The sequence below is a fragment of the Populus alba genome, chromosome 4 (assembly GCF_005239225.2).
Source record: "Populus alba chromosome 4, ASM523922v2, whole genome shotgun sequence".
NCBI lineage: Eukaryota > Viridiplantae > Streptophyta > Magnoliopsida > Malpighiales > Salicaceae > Populus > Populus alba.
In genome coordinates this window covers 19644357-19670053 of record NC_133287.1, presented here as the reverse complement: position 1 = coordinate 19670053, position 25697 = coordinate 19644357, and the positions used below count along the sequence as shown (strand labels likewise).

Genomic DNA, 25697 nt, shown 5'->3' with positions numbered 1-25697 from the left:
CCTTGTTTGCAAAATCCTGACCTGTCAGAGCTTGCGTCTGTAGAATGATTCGATGACATGCTTTTTTTCGATGCAAATATCTTGTTGAATAAAAGAGAGAGAGAGAAAGCAAATGGATTCATGGAACCTGGCCACACAACTCTAGACATGGATATGTCCACCATGCAAAATACCTTGTTGACAGGAGAGAGCGCGTGTGGTGTTGTAGAGGATGAGCAAACTAGTAAAGAAGCTTCCATCTGAATCATGTTTCCTTGTGTTTCTTTACGTGAGATGGGATTTCTTCGAGAGCAATCTGTTTTATTTATTCTATTGTGTATTTAAGAGGGAAATTGGCTTGTTCCAAGTAGAGAACATACAAACTCAATGAAAAAAATCAAAAGTTTAAAAAGGAACTCAATAACGGGCTGTAATATGGGCGGGGGTATGCCTTTGGGGAGAGCCCGATGGGCTTTGTATGGGCCAGTTTTATCCTGATTCAAAAATACATGTTGACTTACAGGACTCGGGCTTGAACCTGCTCCACGGACTGGCCAAGCCTTTCGAGCTGTTGGATTGACTTGTGAAGGCGGTTTCCTGCTTTTCCCACGTCCATCAAGCATCCTATCACCTATCAATTTTATTTTATTTTAAAGAAAAGCAACATAATATAATATAGTATAATCTAATTATTAGGTCTTCGATACATTCATCAGGGGTCTCTATCCTGGCCAATGCTGGTGTCTGCGGTATTATGAGCGTTAGGGCCTCTCCCTCCCTTCTCTTTTTAATTTCTAAAGGGAGGATTAGGGTCCTTAATTTGACTGATTTGATGGTTTTACCATTATTAGAGACTGGAGGGGCTTGGCTTTATTTAGTCACTTGTCCGAAAGGAAACAAAAAGGTCGTATAAAGCACTTTCCTTCCGTCACACAGGTGACACTGCTTGAAGATTCCTTTTATCGGCACGCTTTTGCCAAGCATCTGATAACCTTTTGTGCAAGTTCTCTCTGTCGGCATGTCCCCTGAAAAACCACTGGGCGAGTCTGAAGCACATTTTCTTATTTTTGCCTTCTGAAAAATGACTTGTAACAGCTTTGTATCTTCATGCACCATCTTTGGTTTGGTTTGCCAGGACCTCAGAGTCAGAGTGGGGTTCCTCCACCAGTAAATTTGAGTACATTAATTGTATACCTAGTTGGCACGAAAAAGACAGGCAAGCTAGCATGATGCTTTCATCATGTGTACTAAAGTAGCCCAGTCCAAGAAAAGGAGATGAGTATACAGAACTCTCAAGAGCTAGAGAGTGTTGCCACGGAATCTTTTTGCTCCGTCGAAGATAAGGACACCACGAAGAGGCAAGTAATTAGAAAACTATTTCAAGTCCGGTTTCAGGATAGCTCAATATCGTGAACATTTTTTGCTGAAGACATCAACATCGTTACAAGACTGCATGTTTTTGGAAGTTTCGAGGCACAGGAACCATTCCGAATATACATAACTTTGACTGCCAACTCGACAAAAATCGATCGCTAACTGGGCCGAAATTTCGTTAAGGAGTTAATTCCTTGTCCGTTTTCTCGCATGCACTGACAATCTGAATTCGGGCAAGACGCCTATGCGCAAACAAAGTTAACTCGGAGTGTAACTGAGAATAGTATAGGTGAGATGGTAATTCAAAAGGCCGTGGCACTCGAGATCGTATGATCAACTCCTGCTCTCGAATAATCACTCCTCCTGGCATGTTGAAGGTTGCTTGGGAGGAAAGTTAGGATCGGGCCTGTGACATAAACAATCTCGAATAATGGAGTACTAGTAGGGTAATCCGAGACATGTATATAATATATGGTCAAATCAATCAATTGCTGTTCCTTTTGTTTGCATTAATAAAATTATAACTTTAAGTGAAATAACTAGTTATTAGAAAAATTAATCATTTCTAAAAACACAGGGCAGTATCAAAGAAAAGTCAACTTGGAGTTAATTGATTTAACTAAGACCTAATGATTTAACTTATGCTCACGATCCGATTCAGCATAATCAAAATTTAATTTAATTTTTTTTACAAAAATAAAATAATGTTTTTTTTTTTTTTTTATTCAAAAATATAATTTTTTTTTCAAATGGGCAGTGTTTTCATGTTGTTTACCGAAGCAAATTTAATGAGTTTGATTTATTGTTTTTAGTGATTAAATTAATTATTCAACAAATTGAACAGCACACAGCGTGCATGTGAAATTTTAACCTTTTTTTTGTCTCCGAGAGAAAAAGAAAATAAAACACGAAAACGCGAACCAGTTAGTCTCCACGTGGAGTTATAATGCTCGGGGCTCGGAAGTCGATAGGGGAAGAAGGCATGACCGGGAGAATTAGGTGCCTTGCCTGTGCACCTCCATGAGATTATGATTATGTTCACAGCAAAAAGCTTCCTTATCTTGTAGTGTTTGGTTCTCGGACAACCTGGCTAGCAATAATAGCCTAACCACTACATTGGTCGACGAATGATCCATGTTTACCTCACTTACTCCCTTCACCAAACCTTGCAAAGCACAGGAAGCCATCTACTTTCTCTCCAGGCCGAGAATTTGAGATCCAATTGTGTAACCCGTGCATGTGATATGGCAATTCATGTTTTAGTACTCCCTTGTGTGTAGATTATAGTGCTATACGGGTTTTAAATCCTTAATTATAGAGCTAAGTGTAGAGTCAAGAATTAATCATGATCATGATCAAGTGAAATGATTGAGGTTGTGGCAATGTAAATTAGAGGATTGCAGGCAAAATGTTCGACAAAAAGCGCGAGACAAACCATCATCCTTTTGTTTTACCATAAATTGCCTCTTATCATTACGCTTGTCTCTCTGTTTCTCTCCTGGTCCTTGCCTTACCCCCAAGAATCTCGTGCCTTGTTTTATTTCCTTTGCCCAACATCAAATCTTACTCGAACATTTTCCATCACAAAAGTTTTCATTTTCACCTTGCCACTCTTTATACCATGTCGTGATCTGTGCATTCCTTTAATATGTCGCCACATGCCATTTATTTTTTCTCTTTTCACGGTCAGACTGTCTCTCTAACATCCCTCCTCCTAGTCCCACCTCAAGATTTTAACTTGGATAAAAAGCCTGAACCAAGAGTTTTGTTTTTTTATGTTTTTAAGTTTAAACTTTAAAGTGCTTATATGATGATTACTGAAGATTTATATGGTTGTTAATTTTAGGGCCCGTGGAATTAGTCGAGGTACACACAAGCTAACCCGAACACCCACATTAATCTAAAAAAGATTTTAACAACTTGCATTTCAGATTAACTATTCACGTTATATATAATGTATATTTTTTTAAAAAAATCTCTTCATGCACAATTGCATATAGATTTAGTCTAACAAACAATTGCATATAGATTTAGTCTAACAACCGTGTAAATCAAGATTCTAATTCTGGTAATTTTATTTTCTTTCGTTGTGATTCTTCAAACTAGAAAAGATATGTTTCACACATCTTTTATTTTAATTATCATTTTGAGAGAAATTAAGAAACAAAGATAATAATAACATGAATATATTTAATTGAAGAGATAAAAACAAATAAATATGTCAGTAATACAATTTTAGAATATATATATAAGATGGTCAAATTGAGCTAACCATAAATGTTTTTTTTTAAATTAAAACAATATTGTTTTTGATTAAAATTGTAAAAAAATATTTATTTATTTTATATTTTTATTTATGTCTCTTCAATTAAGTACATTTCTATACAAATAAAAAAAAAATATTTTTTTTTTCTATAATCAAACACAATCTTAAGAAAGACTACAAGTAAAGTTCAATGAACCTCTTAAAAAAAAAAAAAATTCTCACTTGGTCTCTTCTACTATTTGACATGCAGATAGCAACTTGAAAACAAACTCATTTATCACCCTAACAATACCGCATAACTTGAAAATTCCTTTTTTTTTTCCCTATTATATGGTCCGTGCTGTTAGTGGTTTTCTTGTTAACTTGGCATGCAAAATTCTCCACCTTTTAAAACACATCAACACCTACTTTAATCTCTTGAAACTTCAACTTGCATGTGTTTTTCTTAGCTGTAAAGAGGCCCAGTGTTTTTCATGTTGCCAACACGACCACATTTGACTCACCTAAGACCTCTCTTGCCCTCCATTCTCCCCCTTGTGTTTTTGTTTTGCCCTTTTCTTTTTCTTTCCCTTTTTAACACCGTGAAGATGAAGTAATTAAGAATGTTTCTGTTTTTGTGGTTATTTGCCTTAAATTCCTTTCCTTTTTTACCCTACTGAGATTTTTGTTTGTTTGAAAAGGAAGAACAGAGAAAAAAAAGGAGGGGTGTTGTTTCTCTTTTATCTTGGTTATGGCCCCTGCAGGGAAAGTTACTGGTTTTCACAAAGAGGGTAGTGACTGGTATGTTTCTTCACTATATTTCTTATAATCTCTCAATCCCAGATTTTAATTCTTTTTTCTTGGGAGGGTCTGATATTTTACAGTTTTCTTTGTTGGTTGTGTTCAGTCTTAGTTCATTTGTCATCTGTTTTGTTTTAAAGCTGTGATGGTGTGCAGCTACCAGAACTCTGCATTGAAATTTGAATTATGGGTTCTTTTTCTTTGTTTTAATCATGCCTTCTATTGTAATTCATGGGCTTTTAAAGAAAAAGAAGTTTTTTTTAAAAAAAAAATGATCGTGGTGGTGATGGTTTGGTTGATTTCCAGAGTTGGAGAGGAGTGTCAAGTGTGTGTGTGGTTGCCCGATAATATGATTTCTTGGTGGGTCTGGCAGGTTCTGCAATGCAGGGTTGCCAAGTGATATCACTGTTGTTTTGGATGATATAAAGTTCCATCTTCATAAGGTAGGCTGATATTTACCTTCTTGTAGGGTTTAAGAACACCCGTAACTGATTCATCTTCGTTTTGTTGTTTTGTGAACCCGTCCTTTAATAATTTTGAATTCTTAATATATGTTTTATGTAAAATTGTGGTAGTCTACTCTTTTCCTGCTAGAGTTTTTGACCTAAATATGTTTGATGCTGATCACTTAATTGTACTTACTCTTTTAACTATGAAACTTAATGCTGGTAGATTCCCAGTGCTGAGAGATTTTTTTCTTGTAATGAAATGCTGTAGTAAATTCAGTTTATGTGTCGTGTACAATGTGTGTATCGAATCCTTCACCGAAGTCCCATTTCTTTGCACGTCTCCTATATACTTGGAGTTTTGATAGTAAATCCTAAAGTTTTCAGCTTTTCACATTTTCCGTTGGTTTAAAAACTCTCAAGTGGCCTCTGAGGCGTTCTGTAATGAGCATGGAGTGCATTGAAGCAGTTGTATCTGTAATTTTTTTTTTTAATGGAAGATAGGAGACTTAAAATGTATTCCTACAATGAGTCCAGGGAAGAAAAATGGAAGGACTTCTGGGGAACTATTTTAGAAGTAGTCAATCTCTGGCCCTTTCCTAGATGCCTTTCAAATTAACCAGCTGCAGTTTGCAAATTTTTGGCCTCTCTTTCTTTGAATTCAGCAAAATTGCTTCTATTATAGGTTGGTCGGTGATCAAGATGTTTAAGGGGTTTTGTTTGACAGAATGGTCCATTCTGTTAGTCGGCAATCATAAGACTAAATATATCACATTGCAGTTTCTAGCTCTAAGATTAGAGTAGGGCAAGAAGGAGCACAGTAGGGCAAGGAGGAGCACGGTGTTGTTCAATAAGATAACGCATTACACTAGTTTTCTCAATAGTTCCAGCCACTTTGGAGGAGAAGTTCTTGCTGCTCCCCCCTTTGCCTATCTTCCTGCTCTGCCATCAAACCTCCTTTGCCATGAATTGTTCCTCAGACTTGTGTTGAGAATCGAGAAACCCAAAAATTTGATCTCAATTTTGCGAAGTAACATTTTTCCAAACTTCCCTCATTTAACTCAGTTTTGATTTGAAGCTAAAATCTATGTTAGAAACACCTGTGTAGAAAACAGAGACTGAGATTCTTTCAAGAGAAGAGAATATACCGCAGTGTATCCAGGAGAGTAAATGGCAGATAAGAATATAACATAAAGATGGATACGAGTCGGATGAGCTCTTAGTGTCAAACGTCTCTATCCTCTGCTATTATTAATTTTATTTTTGTCTGGTTATCTTGTTCTTGATGTGGACTTAACACATCTGCAGCATGAGGAGATTGTAATTGCTTGCAAGAGTGAGTTTTTATTGTCATCATGATTAGAGTGCTTGGAATGAATTATTGTGTTTGGTCAGGAGTGCAATTCAGTTTTTTGGTATTAATTGGTATTGTAAATATCTTAGGATCATTTGCTTTTAGTGGGGCCTTCATTTTCCTTGAGACCTTACTTCGATATGCTTTATGTTTATGACACAAAATACCTTTCATAAAAATCCCTAACCATTTATATTACCACAGGATGGAGAAAATGTGGTAGATAATCCTTTAGCCTGTGAACAGATTGCCTATTGTGGCACAAAAAAAACTTGGGAGTTTTAGTTTACATCTTTTTAACCATCTGGTTAGATTTTTCTAAAGAAAAAATTAATAAAAAATCACCATGCCTGGTATGAATTTAATTATCTTATCAAATCATCCAGTGCCATCTATGCTTGATGTGATCATATTGCACTGTATTTCCTATTTGTGCAAAGATTTTCTTAATGTTGAGCTTATGATATTAGTCAAGTTGGATTTTAGAAATATTGGTAACAATATATTTTTGTCCAGTTTCCACTGGTGTCAAAATGTGGGAAGATAGCACGAATATGTGAAGAATCCTCTGAAAAGGCATTCATCGCAGCATTTGAGGATTTCCCTGGTGGTCCAGACACTTTCTTGATTGCAGTAAAGTTTTGCTATGGATTAAGGGTGGAACTGACACCAAGAAACATAGTAATCGTGTATTGTGCAGCAGACTATCTTCAGATGACAGATGAGTACGGAGAAGATAACTTGTTTTCCAAGTCTGAAAATTTCTTCCACAAGAATGTTCTTCACAACTGGAAAGACTGTATACTGGCTCTTCAAAGTTCCGATCCTGTTATTGCAAGGGCTGAAAAGCTCCAGATTATAAGCAAATGTTTGAGTGCTCTATCCATGATGGTATGCACAGATCCTAGTTTGTTTGGATGGCCCATGATGATGTATGGTAGCTTACAGAGCCCTGGTGGAAGCATCCTGTGGAATGGTATAAACACCGGGGCTAGAATCCAAAGCATAGAATCTGACTGGTGGTTTGAGGACATATCATACCTCAGTGTAGGTTTGTTTGAAAGATTGATAAATACAATGGAAACCAGAGGCATAAGGCCTGAAATTCTTGTCGGTGCAATTATGTATTATGCCAGAAAGTACCTACCGGGCCTGGGCAGGTGGCAGAGTGGACAGAGTCGGAAAACAAGAACATTTGCCAGTTTTAGTTTGACACCTGCTGTTGTTGATCAAAAGGTTTTGATAGAAACCATTGAAAAACTTATCCCGGAGAAAAAGGGGAAATCCTTTTGCCGTTTTTTATTGGGACTTCTTCGAGTTGCTCTGATACTGGGTGTCAGTCAAATGTGCAAGGACTCTCTAGAGAGGAGAGTAGGGATGCAGCTGGAAGTGGCGACCCTGGATAGTCTTCTTATTCCTGCCTATTCAGATTCTGATACCTTGTACAATGTTGACTGTGTGGAAAGGATCATTCATCATTTCATGGCTTCAGAATCCAGGATTACGTTGTTTTCTCCATCATCATTGGACCCAGAAACATCTCCATCATCTGAACCTTTAAGAAAGGTTGCAAAACTGATAGATAACTACATTGCAGAGGTTGCTTCAGACATACATTTGAAACCTAGAAAGATACGATCTCTTGCAGAGGCCCTTCCAGAATCTTCAAGACCATTGCATGACGGGCTATACAGAGCACTGGATATATATTTCAAGGTCTGAAATCATTGGATTTTCTTCTGTTATACAACCTTCTTGTATGTTTCAAAATTTTTCTGATCACTTGTGGCATTTTCCAGGCACACCCTTGGCTATCAGAGAAAGAGAAGGAAGAACTTTGCAACACCATTGACTACCAGAAGCTCTCCATTGATGCCTGTGCCCATGCTTCCCAGAATGCGAGGTTACCACTTAGAGTTGCACTTCAAGTGTTGTTCTTTGAGCAGATGCAATTGAGAACTGCTCTTGCTGGCTGTCTACATGCCATGGACACTGAAAGTGCCCCTGCAGGTCCCATTCCTAGTGATAGGTTTGGCCAGATTGTACAGAGGGATGGGTGGAGAACAGTTGTGCAAGTGAACCAGGTTTTAAAGGTAGATATGGACAATATGAGGTCTAGAGTTGGGGAACTTGAAGAAGAATTTAGTAAAATAAAACAAGAGATGAAGAGAGTGACTAAATCACATAGCTCTCTTAGTTCCCCTCGCTTGGTTGCCAGGAAGATTGGGTGCAAGCTTGTTCCACGATCCTCATATGCACAACCTCATGCTGTCGACATTACTGGACCAACACCTAGAGCATCAGTTGAACAAGCACACCGTCCCCACCATTCGAGACACTGGAAGAGTTTCTCTTTGTTTTGATAGTAATTTGATGCATAGAAGGCAGTGCAAAGAGGATCACAGTTTTGTATCACATAATTGGTTTCAAATCGTATGGAAAACAGAAAGCAATTTCTTCTCGTCCCTATTGAAGTATTCTTCTTTTGAAAGTTGTTTTGACCATTTCAAGGAGGAGCCTTTTGGAATTCTCAAGCCGCAGGGTTATGGAAAGTCTTACAGCGCCTTCAAAAAGCCATATGCTCCAATCCAAATCTGGACTTGTAGAGAAATGTTACACCAGATTTAGAATGGAGCTGTCATACATCATGTATTTATCATAGAGAAAAGGAGTAGTTATTTTTTGTTTTTCGTTTTTTTTTGCCACCCTTTTAAGGCATATACATGTACAGCTCTGTGAATTGTCTTGTGAGATTGTCAAGCACTGGAAATACATCAGAAAATTCATGTTGCATGTTAGAACCTCGATCCTGCCTAGTTTCTCTTGTCTTTGCGGTTTGATGTTCATATTTGTATGTTCTCGAGTACATGCATTGAATAGGTTTTGACGATGAGGCATTTTTCTTCCTGCAACCCAAGGCAGTTTTAGAGCCTCTGCCTCCTTGGGGATTGATTAGGTGAAAACAATGCAAATCAAGCAGCACTCTGGATTTGCTTCCAGGGTCCCAGTTTGGTGTTCGAGATATTACCCTGTACGTCTGAAGTAGGGTAGTCTCGCAAAAGTCAAAGAAGAAGTAAATTTATTATTTAAATATTTATATATAGGGTCACCATCAACAGTCGCTTTGGCCGAGTGGTTAAGGCGTGTGCCTGCTAAGTACATGGGGTTTCCCCGCGAGAGTTCGAATCTCTCAGGCGACGTTTATGTTTTTGTAATCTTTTCGAGCCAACCTCAAAAGTCTCCTGCACCTTTGGATCCTGTCTCCATTGACTCCTCGGATATCTTTTTATTTCGACTAGATACTTTAAATATTCCCAATTAAATTTTCATATTGTTTTTTAAACTGTTTTTTATTTTAAAATATATTAAAATAATATTATTTTTTTATCTTTACAATCTAAAAATATATAAAAAAATTAATTTTTTATAAAATGTTCTTTGATCCCCGTCCCGAACAACACTTAAAAGTACATTATATTCCATTTATGTGCTTTAACAAGACATCACGGAGTAAAAAACGAAAGAAAATTACCTTTTATAAAAAGCTATGCTTTATAAATTACTATCATCCATTGTTTATTCAAGTTTCATGATTCACAAAATAAAGGTTTAATATATTAATAGCATCCAAATTCTTTATTGAAGATCACATTTTCATTTTACTTTCAATTTCAATTTTTAAAATTTGATTTAAATTTATTTTTAAATAATATATTCATCCGATATTATGCTTTGTTCGTCAGGTGTGTTTCTTGCTGTGTCTTCCACTACTAGTCACCAAGTCATCAGTGGAGCGTCTGGCTGAAGCATCACCTCCAGCAAAACAGGTCCGCCTGTTGCGGTGGCTTTCATTGCTGGTGTGCGCTTTGCCAACAATATTTATGGTGGCATGCAGTTTGCAGACAAGGTTACTGTGATCGCATGAGTCATGTCTGACATTTTTTTCCTGCTGAATATTAATTGTTCCCTCCCTCCATGGACAGAGATCGAGGGTAGGATTAGTTTTTTTCTGTGAGCCAGTTCATCTGAGATCCTGATATGATCACCTGCTTCTGTTGAGCACTATAACCTCTTCAGCCATGGCCTCTGACAGATTTTTCGCAAGTTGGAGCTCAAGAAACTGTGCCGGAGCTCAGTCGTATCTTCAACCATGGCCTCTGACAGATCTTTCGCAAGCTTCTTTAATTAGAAACCCAGTCCATCATCACCCGTAGGCTTTCTCGAACATGGAAGGTCCCGATGCTTCCATTCATCACTTTAAGCAGAGAAATGATGCCTCACAGAGCCCACAGAAACCTTTTTCCTTTTTATGTATTTTGACTCGTGTGTTCATGACAGCTTCGAGTTCTCAACACAGTATCGTGTCATGTTTATTAAAACTCAAATATTCTTGGCTCCATGAATTCATTTAAAGTTCAAACCCAAGATGGTGGAAGTTCAAGTAGAACCCAGCGGTTAAAATAAATAAATCAATAAATAAAATAGAACCTGTAATTATGGACTCGTTCATGCAACTCGCGTCTGTTTAGTGATGTAGTAAGGTGTATCCGGATTATAATTTTAAAAATATTCTACTAATTATTATACACGATACTTTTATATGGATTTTAGTGAACACTCTTTTTAAAAATTTTAGTTATGAAAAAAAAATATAACTTGTAGTTCTTTTAAAATTACAAGCGGAAAAACTATCTAACAAACACTCAATCCATGTACCTCGCACACAAAATGCATAAAAAAACATTATAATTCATACAAAATTCTTTTTTATTAAAAGGATATTTAGAAGTGTGGTAGACATTATTATTTAAAAATATTTTTTATTTTAAAATATATTAAAATAATATTTTTTAAAAAAAATTATTTTTAATATTAGTATATCAAAATCATCTAAAATAATAATAATTCAAGTATTAAAAAATATAAAATTTTAAAATAATTTAAAATATAATTAAAACATAAAACCAAACAAAACTTAAATCAAGCTCGTCAGCATAATTGTACTCTAGCAAGAAAAAAAAAGGACGACGCTGGATAAGTGTGAAGTAACTGATTTATTTGACCACTACAATTGTTTTCGTTTAGGATACTAAACGAGTACATTCGTTAGTGCTTTGTTGGAGGTCGAAATATATTTCTAAAAAATTTAAAAATATTAAGAATATAAAGATTTTTTAACAATATCATTAAATCGAATAATTTTGGAATCTATCAATCTGTTTCCTTATCTAACTTGATTTGCAAATTAAACAGTATAGAAGCTAATGTATTTAATAGGTTCACAAATAATTTGGATGACTAGTAAATATATAACATAGTTTTTAGAATAAATCATTTAATTTAATAGGTTCAAAAACAATTTGGATAGCCAATAAATACATAACATAACTTTTAAAATAACTTTAAAATGATAAAAAAAAATTAATATTAAAATGATGTCAAATTAGATCGTCCTTGATTACCTTGCAACCTGAGTTATTGACTTGAAATAAGTTTAATAACTTTATTGTTTTTGTAAAATATTTTTATTTAATTTTATAATAAAATTAGATGCTTATAAAATCAAGTGTCAATGCTAAAAAAAGATGTATATTTAATATTATAATAATCTTATATAAAGTAAATAAAAATAAATCATGAATTCTATTTCCCATCAATCCAACATTAGAAAAGAGTAAAGTAAAGAAAAAACAATTAGAAAAATTAAATGATAAAAAGCTAAAAAAAAACATATCATATTTAATGGGAAAACCCACATAACCTAATCGGGTAACCAATACGTCAAACTTACAAATCAGATAATAAACTCCATTAAGATTAATAACTTATTTTTTTTTATCTAAATTATTGTTTATTTAACTATACGATACAAAAATAAACAATTGTCAAATTGATTGTCAAATCAATACTAAGATATTTTTTTAAGATTATAATAATATCATAGAAAGTAAAACGAGAAAAAAACATGAAATTCAATTCCTAATTAGCTTAATATTGAATGATAAAATAAAAAAATAATTTTTTTTTTTAAAAATTAAACTCGTTAAACTTGTCAATAGGTCGACAAATTTATTAACATGTTTTTTAACTATATGATAAAAAAAAAATAAATGATAATATAATTAAGTCCAACTAGAAAGAAAGAAAGAAAAAAGATAGCCATGCTAAACCTATGAACTGGTATAACTGAGAGTACCTTGCCAAACTCGTAAATCGGGTCAATTGACTCCACATAATTTAATAACCTAGTTTTTTTAATTATTTTTTTTTAACTATATTTTTAAAATAAACCATACCACAAAGCTGAGATATTTTTTTAATATTAATTTAATGTTGAGATATTATTTTGATATCATGATAATTATATAAAAAAAATTAAAATAAATTTTCAACTCTAAATCTTCATAAATATTAGTGACTATTTTTTTTTAAAAAAAAATAACCAAATAAAAGAAATAATAAAATGCAAAAAAAAAAAAAAACAAAATTTCAGAAGGGAAAGAGGGAGAATTAATTATTTTTTAATAAAACAATTTTCAACGTCCCTCCTCTTCTCCTCAGGCCACCCTTTCTCTCTCTAGAAAAAAGAGGAAGAATTAAATTACAGATGGGACTCGCAGGAGGTTAGGTTAAACTAAATTAAATTAAGGTAAATAAAAGTCGTCCCTCCTCTCCTCAGTCCACCCTTTCTCTCTCTAGAAAAAAAGGAAGGAAAGCGCAAAACAAAATAAATTCCCATCTCTCTCTCGATCATACCGTCAAGACTCCGTCTCTCTCCCTCGCCATTCCTGCTCCAATTCACACTCAGATCTCCATCGTTTCCTCTTAGATCTAACTGTCATCGTTCTATCAAAGAGAGACGAATTCGAAGAAAAACTGACAACTAAAAAGAGGAACCCTCTCTAATTGCTGGATCCAAGAGGAAATGGCGTTATCAGGCATGAGAGGTCTCTCTGTCTTTATAAGCGATATTCGAAATTGTCAGAACAAAGAGCAAGAAAGGCTTCGCGTCGATAAAGAGCTTGGCAATATCCGTACCCGTTTCAAAAGCGAAAAGGTTAGGGTTTTTATTTTTTCAATTCTTTTTCTATTTTTACAATTTAATCATTTTATATCTATTTAGATAACGTTAATTTATATCTGATTACTTTAATCACCGAGAAATTTCTTAGTGAAGTTTGAAATTCAGCTGAGCTAATGCAAGTATATATGGCATAAGAGTAATGATGTTAATCTCACATAAAGTTACTCACTTCTGGAAGAGCTGTATCAGTTGATTTTGTTGACCACAGCGGTGGGTCTGGTAAATCCAATGGCTGGGATTTTTCTGGAAGTGAATTCGGAGAAAAAAAATTCATTTAGATTAGCATAACTTATAGCATAAATGTTTAGGGCCTGTGGAAATGGAGAGTTCTTGTTGTGCGAGCTCGTGGCAGTGAATGGCGGTAAATTTGGATTTTTTTTCTTGGTGTTAGTTCTTTTTAGTGAACTGTCAGGCGTGGAGATGTATGGTTTTAAGATTTGGAGTAGAGGTGCGTTGACGCTGATTTAGGTCAGAATGAGTAATTCACGGCAGTTCGATGAAGGATCAGGTTGGGCATATAGAACATATTTTCACTGTGGTTTACTTGATCGAAGAGTTTGAAATGTCGATGGAACAAAAAGGAAAGAAGAAGTAATAGGAATAGCAATCAGGCTAGAGCCTTTTTAGTTAGTGTGTTTGGATATTTACTTGTGCTGCAGATGTGAACTGATGATGGCACTGAGAGGACATTCCTTTTTCACTGCATTGAAATACATATGGTTGAATGATGTTGAGTTTGATAGGACGTTGAATGGGAAAGGCTTGTGTGGAAAACTTTGGTATGTGAGAAGGGAAATGTATCTTAGTTTCTAAGATGGAGCGTTTGGGATGGAATGGTTGTGACATCGAGTAAAGGAAAGAAGTTAGTAGCTATTGCCTATTCATATTTAAGAACCGTGTTGGTTTTCAGTATTGTTCCAAGTTAGTAGCTATCGTCTATTATTTGACTACATATAATTTGAAGATGAAGAAGTGCTTTAGTTGGAAACAGAAATCCCAGTTCAAATCTGCGGGTTAATGTTTTGGAGATTGCTCTCATGCCTTTAAATTTGTTTGTTGTCAGTGGGAAGCTAAAAAATTGCTTTCAACCCACGTAAAGGCTTTGTGTATCTGGGAAAAGGCTTATTTTTTCTTATAGTGGAAGAAAGAATTTGCTCAAGTTAAGTTTACATATATTAGATCCCATACTTGTGTTAGATCTGTGTTTTGTTAAAGCTCAAGATTGCTCTGGGTCTTTGAGGTATAGATTTTTTCAGGTGGTGATAATTTGATCTCGTGATATAGTTTGACTGGCCATGTTTTGATTCAGAACTTTAAAAAAGGCCCAGATGGAGAAATTTAGAATTGCAGGGGAACCTCTTAGGCATTAAAAACAGTTTTTGAAGATTGGTTCCTCACATTCTTAAATACTGGTTTGCTGCTGCATCTTGTTCCTGTCTGCATCACCTTGATGTTCGTCCTTAATATCTACCTGTAAGTTGTATGCAGTTTATTGAATTGCTGCTCAATCAGAACAATGCAACATCAGGGAATGATGGAAATGCTTTTAGATAGCCTATGTAAAAGTTTATGCATTGTTAATTCTCCCATGTATCAAACAACACTTGCAATATTCTATTAAATAGAGAGAGCTGTTATATGGATTTTTTTGTTTCTTTGACAGGGTTTGACTCATTATGAAAAGAAGAAATATGTTTGGAAAATGCTTTACATTCACATGCTAGGCTATGATGTAGATTTTGGTCACATGGAAGCTGTTTCCTTAATATCTGCGCCGAAGTACCCTGAAAAGCAGGTAAATTTTGTTTAAGCTTTTCATGATTTCTAATGATTGATAGTCATGTGGCTGGCTGGTAATTGGCTTGTCTAAGTGAATCATTGAAAACATTGGTTATACTGGTTTGTTTGCCATAGTCAGTGGATGTACTAACAATCCTGAAGAGCTCTTCTACATGTGGTCAATAGGAACCATTAAAATGGCAAGGAAAGCAATATCTATACCAATTAAATTTTGTATAGGAACGGAAGCCTTCAAGATCCTTGGAAACGACATGTTTGTAGTATTTCCTAAGATAAATATAATGTGTTCCTCAAAAGCTACACCTCCCATGATGTGAACTTATGCATTTCTGTTTCCTTTATGTTCAGAATTGACTTTGCTGTTCAATTAACTTTTGTTTTTCTGCGAATGCCTGCAGGTTGGGTACATAGTGACATCATCTTTGCTAAATGAGAACCATGATTTTCTGAGATTAGCAATAAATACAGTGCGCAATGATATTATTGGTCGGAATGAAACTTTTCAGTGCCTGGCTTTGACTATGGTATGGTAACAGAAGATGTTTTTTAGTTTCTAGGCTTGTGTATTTTTATTTTCAGATGATATTAAGATGTTTCAGAAAAGTACCTTTGTCTGTTCCTCTTTATTCTATAGTGTCTCTCCTCTTTTCCTTTCGCCAACTCACCCTACAACATTTATTTGAAATCTTACCTTTGAGACTATTTTGCTTTTATTATTGCAGGTTGGGAATATTGGTGGAAGAGAATTTGCTGAATCTTTGGCACCAGATGTTCAAAAGTTGCTCGTAAGAGATGGCAATAATTTTGAGTTTTTTTTACTAGCATATTTTGAAAATGATAGATGTGAACGTCTCCCTCGTTTTTGGTTTTAGATTTCTAGTAGCTGCAGGCCGCTTGTGAGAAAGAAGGCTGCATTATGTTTGCTGCGCTTGTACAGAAAAAATCCAGATGTCGTCAATATAGATGGCTGGTATGTTTGTTGAAGGTTTCCTTCTCGGCTATTATCCAAAAATACCTTTTATCTTTGTCGATTTTAATGGTCTCTTTTTTCAAATGCCTTAGGGCGGATCGGATGGCACAACTGCTAGATGAACGTGATCTTGGTGTTCTGACGTCTTCTACGAGCCTTCTTGTTGCTTTAGTGTCAAATAACCATGAGGCATACTGGAGTTGTCTACCAAAGTGTGTTAAGATATTGGAGCGACTTGCGAGGAACCAAGATATCCCACAAGAATACACTTATTATGGTATCCCATCTCCTTGGCTTCAGGTCAGTATATATATGTTTTTTGTTGTTGTTGTTGTCTTCTGGAAAAAAAGAAGAGAGTGAGGGAGAGGGATTCGTAGCAAGGTTGATTACATATGATCCAATCTACCCAGTTTTCTTCCTACATCTCGTGAATGTTAGCAGTCAGAAATTTCTCCATTCATAGCTTACAAGTTCATGTTGATTCAATTATACAGGTTAAGGCAATGAGGGCGCTTCAGTACTTTCCAACTATTGAAGATCCTAATGTTAGAAGATCCTTGTTTGAGGTCTGACTGTTTTCAAAGAATTTAATTTGACATCCTCATTAGGATTTGTGTTGCTAATAAAACCTAATTTGTGATCTCAGGTCTTACAGCGGATACTAATGGGAACTGATGTTGTAAAAAATGTAAATAAGAACAATGCATCACATGCTGTTCTCTTTGAAGCCCTTGCTCTTGTAAGTTGACTGCTCAACTAAGCATGTTGGTACATCAATATGTTATATATATATAGGCTTATGTATTGTTTGTTGATATAATATTCTGTGTTGTTATTGACAAGCATGTGCATGCGATTAAAGAAAGGATTTGATTTTGAAGGAGCAGAATCCCCCCCCCCTCAAGTTGATTAGTTGTGGTGTTTACATTACCATATGAGCTCTCAGCCTTTGGTGACATTATGAGACTATCCTTCTTAATTTCTCTACTATGGTTGGAAATGCATGTGATAGGGTTTCTGCCCTCTTTTTCACATTTTAACTACACAAATGCTTAATGAAGTAAATTTATAGTTAATGAGCATTCTAAGGGTCCTGGTGTTGTGCTTTATTTATGGAGACAAATGAAATGCTGGCAAAGATGGGACTTGAACTCAAGTCCCCCCCCTACTTTACAAGCGTACCAATTAGTTAGAAGCCTGTGGGTTGTGGTTTCTAGATCTTAATTTCCTTTTTGCAGGTAATGCATCTTGATGCTGAAAAGGAGATGATGTCTCAGTGTGTTGCCCTTCTTGGCAAGTTTATTGCTGTACGTGAGCCAAATATCCGATATCTTGGCTTGGTGAGTTGTAGTTTTATCATTTTAGTAACTCAATAAACTTACTAAAGTGGATATATGTCTAAACTTTGATGGGTGAATCTATTTGCTGTTGTATAACTGCATGATTGAACATTACAATTTTTTTGTTGCTTTGCTGCAGGAGAATATGAGTCGGATGTTGATGGTTACAGATGTGCAAGATATCATTAAAAGACATCAGGCTCAGATCATTACCTCGTTGAAAGATCCTGACATCAGGTTAACTTTGAGTGTGTTGCATTTGATGAAAATTTTATAGTTCTTGATGTGGTTTTTGATGCATATGACTTTTGTGTTTTCTACTTTGTTTCCTTTTTGAGTATGTCATATGATTATAAAAAGAGGGCATCTTATCTACTAAACATGGCTCAGATGTATGCGCAGTGTTTTGGATATCTCGTGTTTATGAGGATAAAACTGATTGCGTACCCCTAAATGCCAACAGATAGTTTTTGAGGTTTTAGATCAATTACAGTCTCAGATTTATTTAGCTGACTTCAAGTTTTCCCTACAGTATCCGTCGGCGTGCTCTTGATTTACTCTATGGTATGTGTGATGTTTCAAATGCAAAGGACATAGTGGAAGAACTGTTGCAGGTATAAATATATGCATCAAATATGTGGACTGACATTTTGATAAGAATGTAGTTCACAATTCTACTGGCATTCTTTATTGGTCTGCCAAGAAAAATGAGAGTGCACTGATTTTTATCTGATGTTCAGTATCTTAGCGCAGCAGATTTTGCAATGCGTGAGGAGCTGTCTCTTAAAGCTGCCATTCTTGCCGAAAAGTTTGCTCCTGATTTGTCTTGGTAAGGATCTTTTGCCATTACAAGCTATAGGGAAATGCTGGGCATAGTAGTTGTGAACGCAAAATTTCTTTATCATTTGGATATACATTGAAGGAAACATGAATGGACAGGCTTTTGATTTTTAAGTCATAAACATCATTGGCTTTTGGCTCTAAAATGAAATGTCTATATGAATTCTGGCATTAAAAATTCAAACTTGGAAAGACACGTCTCCCTGGCAAGCAACTGCCTTAAAGAATCTGAAATTTCTTGCAATGCTGAGTAATTTCCATCCTTCTTGTATGGCTTTTCTCATTTTTCCTGCCCATATCTGTGCTGAACTAATAATCTACTTTCTGCAAGACAATATACTATCTTTTCTGCGTTATATTAGTAAAAGAAGATTTCCATCCCTGTGAAACTGAAATCAGTAGCTTGAGCTCATCACCCTACCATTTTTCACTGCTAGTTCAACATTGCTAGATTCCAAGTTGTTTGTTATTGATCAGAAGCAACCAAATACCAATTGTTGCTTGCACTTGTTTATCTGTGTATACTATTTATCTTGAGCACAGGTATGTGGATGTGATACTTCAATTGATTGACAAGGCAGGGGATTTTGTCAGTGATGATATATGGTTTCGTGTTGTGCAGTTTGTTACAAACAATGAAGACCTACAGGTAATTAAAATATCCTTGGTTTAAGCATAATAAATCTTGTTGATAATAGAGACCTCGATCCAGAGACTTTTCTACTGAAACTTGAAACATTTGATCAGCCTTATGCAGCAGCAAAAGCCAGAGAGTATCTTGACAAGCCTGCCATTCATGAGACCATGGTCAAGGTGTGTAGTTTTGCACTGATACGTTTTGGCACTAATACTAGTTTGTAAATTACTCTGATATGAAAAGAGAGGGGTGCGCACGTGTTAGATATAGATGTCTGACTTGTTTTGGTATTGGTATGTTGGTGTAACAGGTCAGTGCATATCTCCTTGGAGAATACAGCCACCTTTTGGTCAGAAGGCCTGGTTGTAGTCCAAAGGAAATATTTAGTGTCATACACGAGAAGCTCCCTACTGTATCGTAAGAACACCTAACCTTTGCCTATCTTTTCTGTCATATCTATATTTTATTTTCACCTGGTCATTGATATGTTAGACAAATGAATGTGTCTGCAGAACTACAACCATTCCAATTCTTCTTTCCACATATGCTAAGATCTTAATGCACACTCAACCTGCGGACCCAGAACTACAAAAAATTGTCTGGGCAATATTTAGCAAGTGAGTTTTACTTTGCTCCTCTCATCCTCTGTTAGGTTGTTATGTGTTGGTTATTCTGCTAACCTCAATAATTTTTGTGTTTTCATAGATATGAGAGTTGCATTGATGTTGAGATACAACAACGAGCAGTTGAGTATTTTGCATTAAGTAGGAAGGGTGCAGCTCTAATGGACATTTTGGCTGAAATGCCTAAATTCCCTGAGCGTCAGGTATATGCGTTTACTAACAATAATAGATCCAAATAAAGAAACTATTCTAGGTTACCACCTGCAAACTCATCTCTGACTCTGATTAAGGGATTGAATTGCATGCTATTGGAACTAATTTTGGTCTTTTCACTCGGAAATTCAGTCTGCATTGTTAAAAAAAGCTGAGGATGCTGAAATAGATTCTGCAGAACAAAGTGCTATTAAGTTGCGGGCACAGCAGCAAACGTCTAATGCATTGGTTGTAACAGACCAACGGCCTGCTAATGGGACACCTCAAATTGTTGGCGAGCTTAGTCTAGTAAAAATTCCCAGCATGAGTGATGATGTGGGTAGTTCTTGTCCATTATTCATGAATCCTAGTTTTTCCTTGGAAGAACGTATAAATGATTTCTGAGTTGCATTTGGGAATCTGTTTTTTGTTTAATTTGATAGCAGCATACTTCGGCAGACCAAGGATTGTCCCAGGCAAATGGGACTTTGACTACAGTAGATCCTCAACCTGCTTCAGGAGATCTCCTAGGTGATCTCCTGGGTCCACTGGCTATTGAAGGACCTCCTGGAGCTGTCCAATCTGAGCCAAATGCAGTTTCTGGACTGGAAGGGGTTCCAAGTTCAGCGGACTATGCAGCCATTGTTCCTGTAGGAGAGCAAACCAATACTGTTCAGGTATGTAGTTCTGCTATGGCATGTTTAGTTTATAGGAAATTTAAAACATATAAAAACTTGGAAGTCTTTTCCCTTTCAGATTTGTTTGTGCCATTAATTGTGTAGGCTGATGGTTTTGCTTGAGCATGTTTTGATGTATAATGCAATGCCATTCAAGCAGGTTTAGCATAACTCAGCTGTAGTGCATTGGCAGATCGAACATGACTTGTATACCATTTTGATTCTTGCATTTGACAAGCTGAGTTTGTTCATGATGATTGCAGCCAATTGGAAATATCAACGAAAGATTTTATGCTTTGTGCTTGAAGGATAGTGGTGTTTTATATGAGGATCCAAACATTCAGGTATGAGTTGTTGTTTCCAAACAATTACTTCTCTTTGTTAGATGTCCAAGCCACTTCCCTTCATAGCATTTAAGGTTGGCCACACAGTTCTTTCAAAGCTTCTACAATAATTTCCCTGATTTTAGCATCAAATATCTTGCAGATTGGTATTAAAGCAGAGTGGCGAGCGCATCAAGGACGTCTTGTCCTTTTCTTGGGAAACAAAAACACTTCTCCACTTGTTTCTGTTCAAGCTCTGATACTACCCCCTGTCCATTTAAAAATAGAGATCTCCTTAGTACCTGAAACTATTCCTCCACGGGCACAGGTAAAATGCTTGGAATTGGTAACTGGCTGTTGATCACCGTGTGTCACCCTTTCATCATTATTGTTCCTTAATCATCAATTGTTCTTAGATATTTCCTCTTGGTTGTATAGGTGCAATGCCCACTTGAATTAATGAATCTCCACCCAAGCAGGGATGTCGCAGTTCTTGACTTCTCTTACAAGTTTGTTACAAACATGGTACAATAATATAGGAAATGTGTTCCACGTTGCTAATTTTTTAAATAGCCGGCTATGTTTATCATTTACAATTATCTAATTTTGGACTTTTTGTAGGTCAATGTCAAGCTTCGGCTTCCAGCTGTTCTAAACAAATTTCTACAGCCTATTTCAGTATCTGCTGAAGAGTTTTTCCCACAATGGAGATCACTTTCAGGACCACCACTGAAGCTTCAAGAAGTAGTATGTATATTTTGCTCTTCTGTTCAAAACATGTCAGTTTTTTTTGTTGGGCAGAAAGGTTCTTTCCCTGTTTGTTCCATGTTATGATTGTGATTTGATTCATGCTGATGAGTGTAGCTGCCTTTATACAACCTGATTGGTAGAGTGATGTATCAAGTCTTGGCACCAATTGATAAATATTATAGGCTTTCACACAAATGATTTGTGTGTGTGTATTCTTGCACAAGGTTGTTACACTGTTCCAGTATTAACTGTTGCAGCTGCCTTTAGAGTTGTATATCTTGCTTTCTCATTCATGTTAGCAAGGAGGTGTCATGTAGGACAACTTTGGATGTGTGCCCACAAAGATTTCACAGTGAGCTGGATTTTGAAAATCGAGGATTTTAGGCCTAAATTAGGGTTTTTACTGTAGCTGTGGAAAGGGTCTCACAGGAAAGAAATAGAAGCACCTGGACATAGAAAAAGGGAGAATGCTCGAGGCCACAGCTCTCTAACTGAATGAATTTCAAGTCCACCGACAACTTAGAGTACTTGAAAGTAATCAAGTCTACCTATTACATCAGTAGGTGTCATTTTCAAGAAGACAAAGCAGAAAAAGAAAAAGAAAAACCATAAATGACAGAAGCTCCTAGCCAATAGTAACTTCCTAAATAAGCGAATTTCTAAAGTGTAATGTTCACATTACAAAGTAAGATGAATTCCTTGATAAACTAGGTTTACAAGAAATCTCAAAATCTAAAATTAAATTAAAATAATCTATAAATTCCTCTTGGTTGATCAATATGAAATGGTTGATCTTGTTTTTAGAGGATGTACGGATCTTATCATTCATGGTTTCAAGGATATCTAGCAAACAGCCAATCTTTGGTGCTGAAACTCGTCAATATTGTTAGTTTCGAGCACAATCGCCATTTATTATGTTGCTATTTCTGATCCCCTTGCACTGACTAACATGATCATTTTTTATTATCATCTTATTAATGGTACAGGTTAGAGGCGTCAGGCCATTGTCTCTCATCGAAATGACAAACCTATTTAACAGTTTGAGGTTGACAGTTTGTCCGGGGCTTGTAAGTGATTCGTTCTTCTTTTTTCTGTCTACTATCCTCACTTCGAGTTATATAAAGAGTTGTTCACTGCTTTGTTTTCTGTTTTAGGATCCAAACCCCAACAACCTGGTTGCAAGTACAACTTTCTACTCAGAGAGTACACGGCCCATGCTTTGCTTGGTGAGTGTATCTTTTATTATCTTTGTTTATTTGAGTTAATAATTGGTTTTGTAGTTCTATTTGCTGTCATAGAATGAGCATTTTGTATGGTGGATTTGTTAGCGGGTATCTAACCAGTGGGTCTCATTATCTTACCTGGTGTCTAGTTCTAGTCTGTTATTCATAATAAGAGTTGAAAATAAATTCACTTGAAAGCTTTCCTAGGCAGCTTGATATAAACATTTGTAACTCTTTCCCACTTCACAATCGGTTCCTTCTTGTTAGTCTGAACTGCTCTTTGACAGCCTCTTTGTATGCAATATTTCAGATAAGAATCGAAACAAACATTTGTAACTCTTTCCCACTTCACAATCGGTTCCTTCTTGTTAGTTTGAACTGCTCTTTGACTGCCTCTTTGTATGCAATATTTCAGATAAGAATCGAAACAGACCCGGCAGATCTAACGCAGTTGCGGATGACGGTTGCCTCAGGGGACCCAACACTGACATTGGAGTATGTATTTGATGTCCAAGCCTACAAGTCTGTCAACCCACACTTAAACCCATTTACATTTCTCAAACTTTTCCTTGTGCAGGCTCAAGGAGTTCATCAAAGAACAATTAGTTAGTATTCCTACAGCATCACGTCCACCTGCACCGGCACCACCAGCAGCTCAGCCAACCACTCCTGCAGCTTTGACGGATCCCGGGGCTCTGCTGGCTGGTTTGCTGTAACATTGAGGCGATTGATGTGTGAAGATTTGTTCAATATACACTTGTAAACTTGATTTATACGGTTGGTCCACCCATCTGTTCTCAAGAGGCGGGTCAGAAATTTTACAAGCTAGGGCTGGCGGAATGAAGGGTGAGCCAATCTGCGAGCAGCTCAATTATTCAAATTGAATTTCCATGGGATGGTCGGGATTTTGAGATTCTCTTGCACTATTGTAATGTGCTTAGTGAGGTTTTTCTTTCTTCCTTTCATTTCTAAATATATATTTTGGGGCGAGGGTTTCTTTGATTTCTTTTTTCCCTTGAAAAGTTCTTAACACTCCTTTCTCTTCCCCAGTTTTACTGGATTGGTTTCTGGAGCACAAAAATTTGACAGCATTGTAAGATATTTTACATGAAGTAGAAACAGTTGTAATAGTTTGTATCTAGTTGTCAGTGCCTAACTATATTTATTCAACAAGAGTTATAGGCTTAAACTGAGATTGATGTTATTTATTCATATTTTGGTTCGTACCATTTTTTTTTATATAATTATTATTCAGATTGTGTGCTTTTATGGTTGCGTCCCATTCTGAAGAAAACTCGTTCATGTACTGTTTACAGTCTGGCTGGGGGTTAATAATTGAAGGTTAAATATTTTGAGGTTAAGGGTGTAAGAAAATGATTATTTGTTTTGTTTAGAGGCGTGTAAGAATTACGTGTAGTGACAAAATTTAACCCTTTTTATAATGATATTGAAATAGATATTATGAAAAAAAAAATTGTAACATAATATTTCATTTCAAACATAAAAATTATAATAAATTATCAATCAAATTCATATTGAATTTAATTTTAAATATGATTTGTTTGCTATAAGTATTAAACTTTTTCTCCCTTCTGAAAAATCTTCCAAACAATTAGACTAGTACAAAATACATTACTAATGTCAAGACTTGAGTATCTTTTCTGTTGTCCTTGAAAGCTGAAATGGGTTAAAGAAATTGGAACCCAAGTTCACCATTTCCTTGAACTCCTGCGTGAAAATTATAAATCTGCTGTAAAATCCATCCATGGCATACATAGTAACCTTTGCTGCTTGATCTTACCTTCTAAGTGTTCTTTCTGCGTTCACCAACGGGCATGTAACTAGAAGGCGGTGGTGGCGCTCCTGAAAATGTGAGATTTCACGAAATTTTAACCGCAGCCTGCTAGCACAAAATTAGATGTTCGGATTGGTCTGGGCTTTCATCCATCTAGGCTTGTAGTTTTTAGTTCAACTATTGTGGGCCGTGGCCCTGTATTGATTGGATCATTCATTTTTGAAGGAGAAAAAAAACAGTATTCCCGCCTTTTTGTAAAAAAAAGAAAAAAAACCTCCCTCTTTTTCTCCCTGCAATATCCTAAATTTACCAGACCTAAACACAAAATGGGGGTGGTCTAATTTACATTTCAACACCATAATTAAATTCTAATAAATAGTGTCTTCGAGATTTGACAAATTGGTTGGGACTCTGGAGGGCTCATTCAGAAGTTATGCAAGAAGAGCAACAGGATACTCTTTCCTAAAAAATGAGCCAAAAGAGTTGGCATCTTGTTCAATCATTCAGGAAAGGTACTCAACTGGAAGCCAATAATTTTTTTCGGGAACAATGAGCGAAAATAGATGCGGGAGATACTATGCTAATGCTATATACTATAATGGGAATTTGCAATGTTTGTCTCTGTTTTTTTTTTTTAATAATAATAAAAAATTGAAGGTTAATTGATTTGTTTTACTCATAATAATTATAGTACTCTGTATTTCCATGAATAAGTTGATTGTTTTGTATGAAAAGGATTTGGTATGCTTGTAGTTAGTTTTCTACGGGGTTACAGAGGTTTTGCCCCTCTGATCAGGAACTCATCGTTCATTATCTTGACAAGAAAGTCAGGGATGAGCCAGTCTCCTGCACTTCACTTCACTTATGCTGTCAAAGATTTTGATCTTCATAATAAACATCCCTGGGAGATCTGGCCCGTGTAGTTTGGTGGAAACAATGTGGTTTCTGAATTGGATAAGTTTTCTTTACACGACTGAAGAAGAGGAGTGGTAAGGATTGTAGAATTTCTAGGTGGTGGAACTTGACACGGAGAGGGTGCTGGTGAGTCGGTGACCTGATTAAGAGTGTGTACAGCTCAAAACTAAAAGCGCTGATACGGAATTACCAATTGCGTTGGAGAACAAGAAATCCCCCCACTGTGGGAAGTGGATGATGTATGAGTTTAGTCTTCTTGGACATTCAACAGATTATGCTCTGAGTCATTTAAGAATGAATGAAGGACAGGGATAAGAAATCGTCAGGAT

The 25697-nt window shown here is 36.0% G+C and overlaps 2 protein-coding genes and 1 non-coding gene across 5 annotated transcripts; all 3 read left to right on the top strand.

The window, feature by feature from the left end:
- Window positions 1–3906: 3906 nt before the first annotated feature.
- On the top strand, window positions 3907–8890 carry LOC118060038 (BTB/POZ domain-containing protein At3g44820). 2 transcript variants are annotated; one of them, XM_035073134.2, is made up of 4 exons: window positions 3907–4399; window positions 4773–4842; window positions 6716–7915; window positions 7999–8890. In XM_035073134.2, exons 1-4 carry the CDS (start codon window positions 4350–4352, stop codon window positions 8560–8562), a joined length of 1884 nt encoding a protein of 627 aa, XP_034929025.1. In that variant the 5' UTR covers window positions 3907–4349; the 3' UTR covers window positions 8563–8890. The 2 variants fall into 2 exon arrangements, with proteins under 2 accessions (XP_034929025.1, XP_034929032.1); XM_035073141.2 differs by lacking the exon at window positions 4773–4842 and having other exon boundaries at window positions 3910–4399.
- Window positions 8891–9317: 427 nt separating this feature from the next.
- Window positions 9318–9399, top strand: TRNAS-GCU (transfer RNA serine (anticodon GCU)). Its single transcript has one exon. It is a non-coding gene; the product is annotated as a tRNA-Ser (tRNA).
- A 3370-nt stretch (window positions 9400–12769) lies between these two features.
- On the top strand, window positions 12770–23870 carry LOC118060047 (AP-2 complex subunit alpha-1). Of its 2 annotated transcripts, none has more exons than XM_035073165.2 (27): window positions 12770–13256; window positions 14947–15078; window positions 15482–15607; window positions 15806–15868; window positions 15956–16053; window positions 16146–16353; window positions 16548–16619; window positions 16700–16792; window positions 17292–17393; window positions 17533–17630; window positions 17926–18007; window positions 18134–18222; window positions 18777–18882; window positions 18981–19046; window positions 19181–19287; window positions 19383–19487; window positions 19576–19696; window positions 19839–20021; window positions 20132–20362; window positions 20626–20706; window positions 20849–21013; window positions 21124–21210; window positions 21307–21432; window positions 22422–22502; window positions 22590–22661; window positions 23074–23153; window positions 23236–23870. In XM_035073165.2, the coding sequence occupies exons 1-27, from the start codon at window positions 13125–13127 to the stop codon at window positions 23372–23374; spliced, it is 3045 nt and encodes a 1014-aa protein (XP_034929056.1). In that variant the 5' UTR covers window positions 12770–13124; the 3' UTR covers window positions 23375–23870. The 2 variants fall into 2 exon arrangements, with proteins under 2 accessions (XP_034929056.1, XP_034929046.1); XM_035073155.2 differs by having other exon boundaries at window positions 20129–20362.
- The last annotated feature ends 1827 nt before the right edge of the window (window positions 23871–25697 follow it).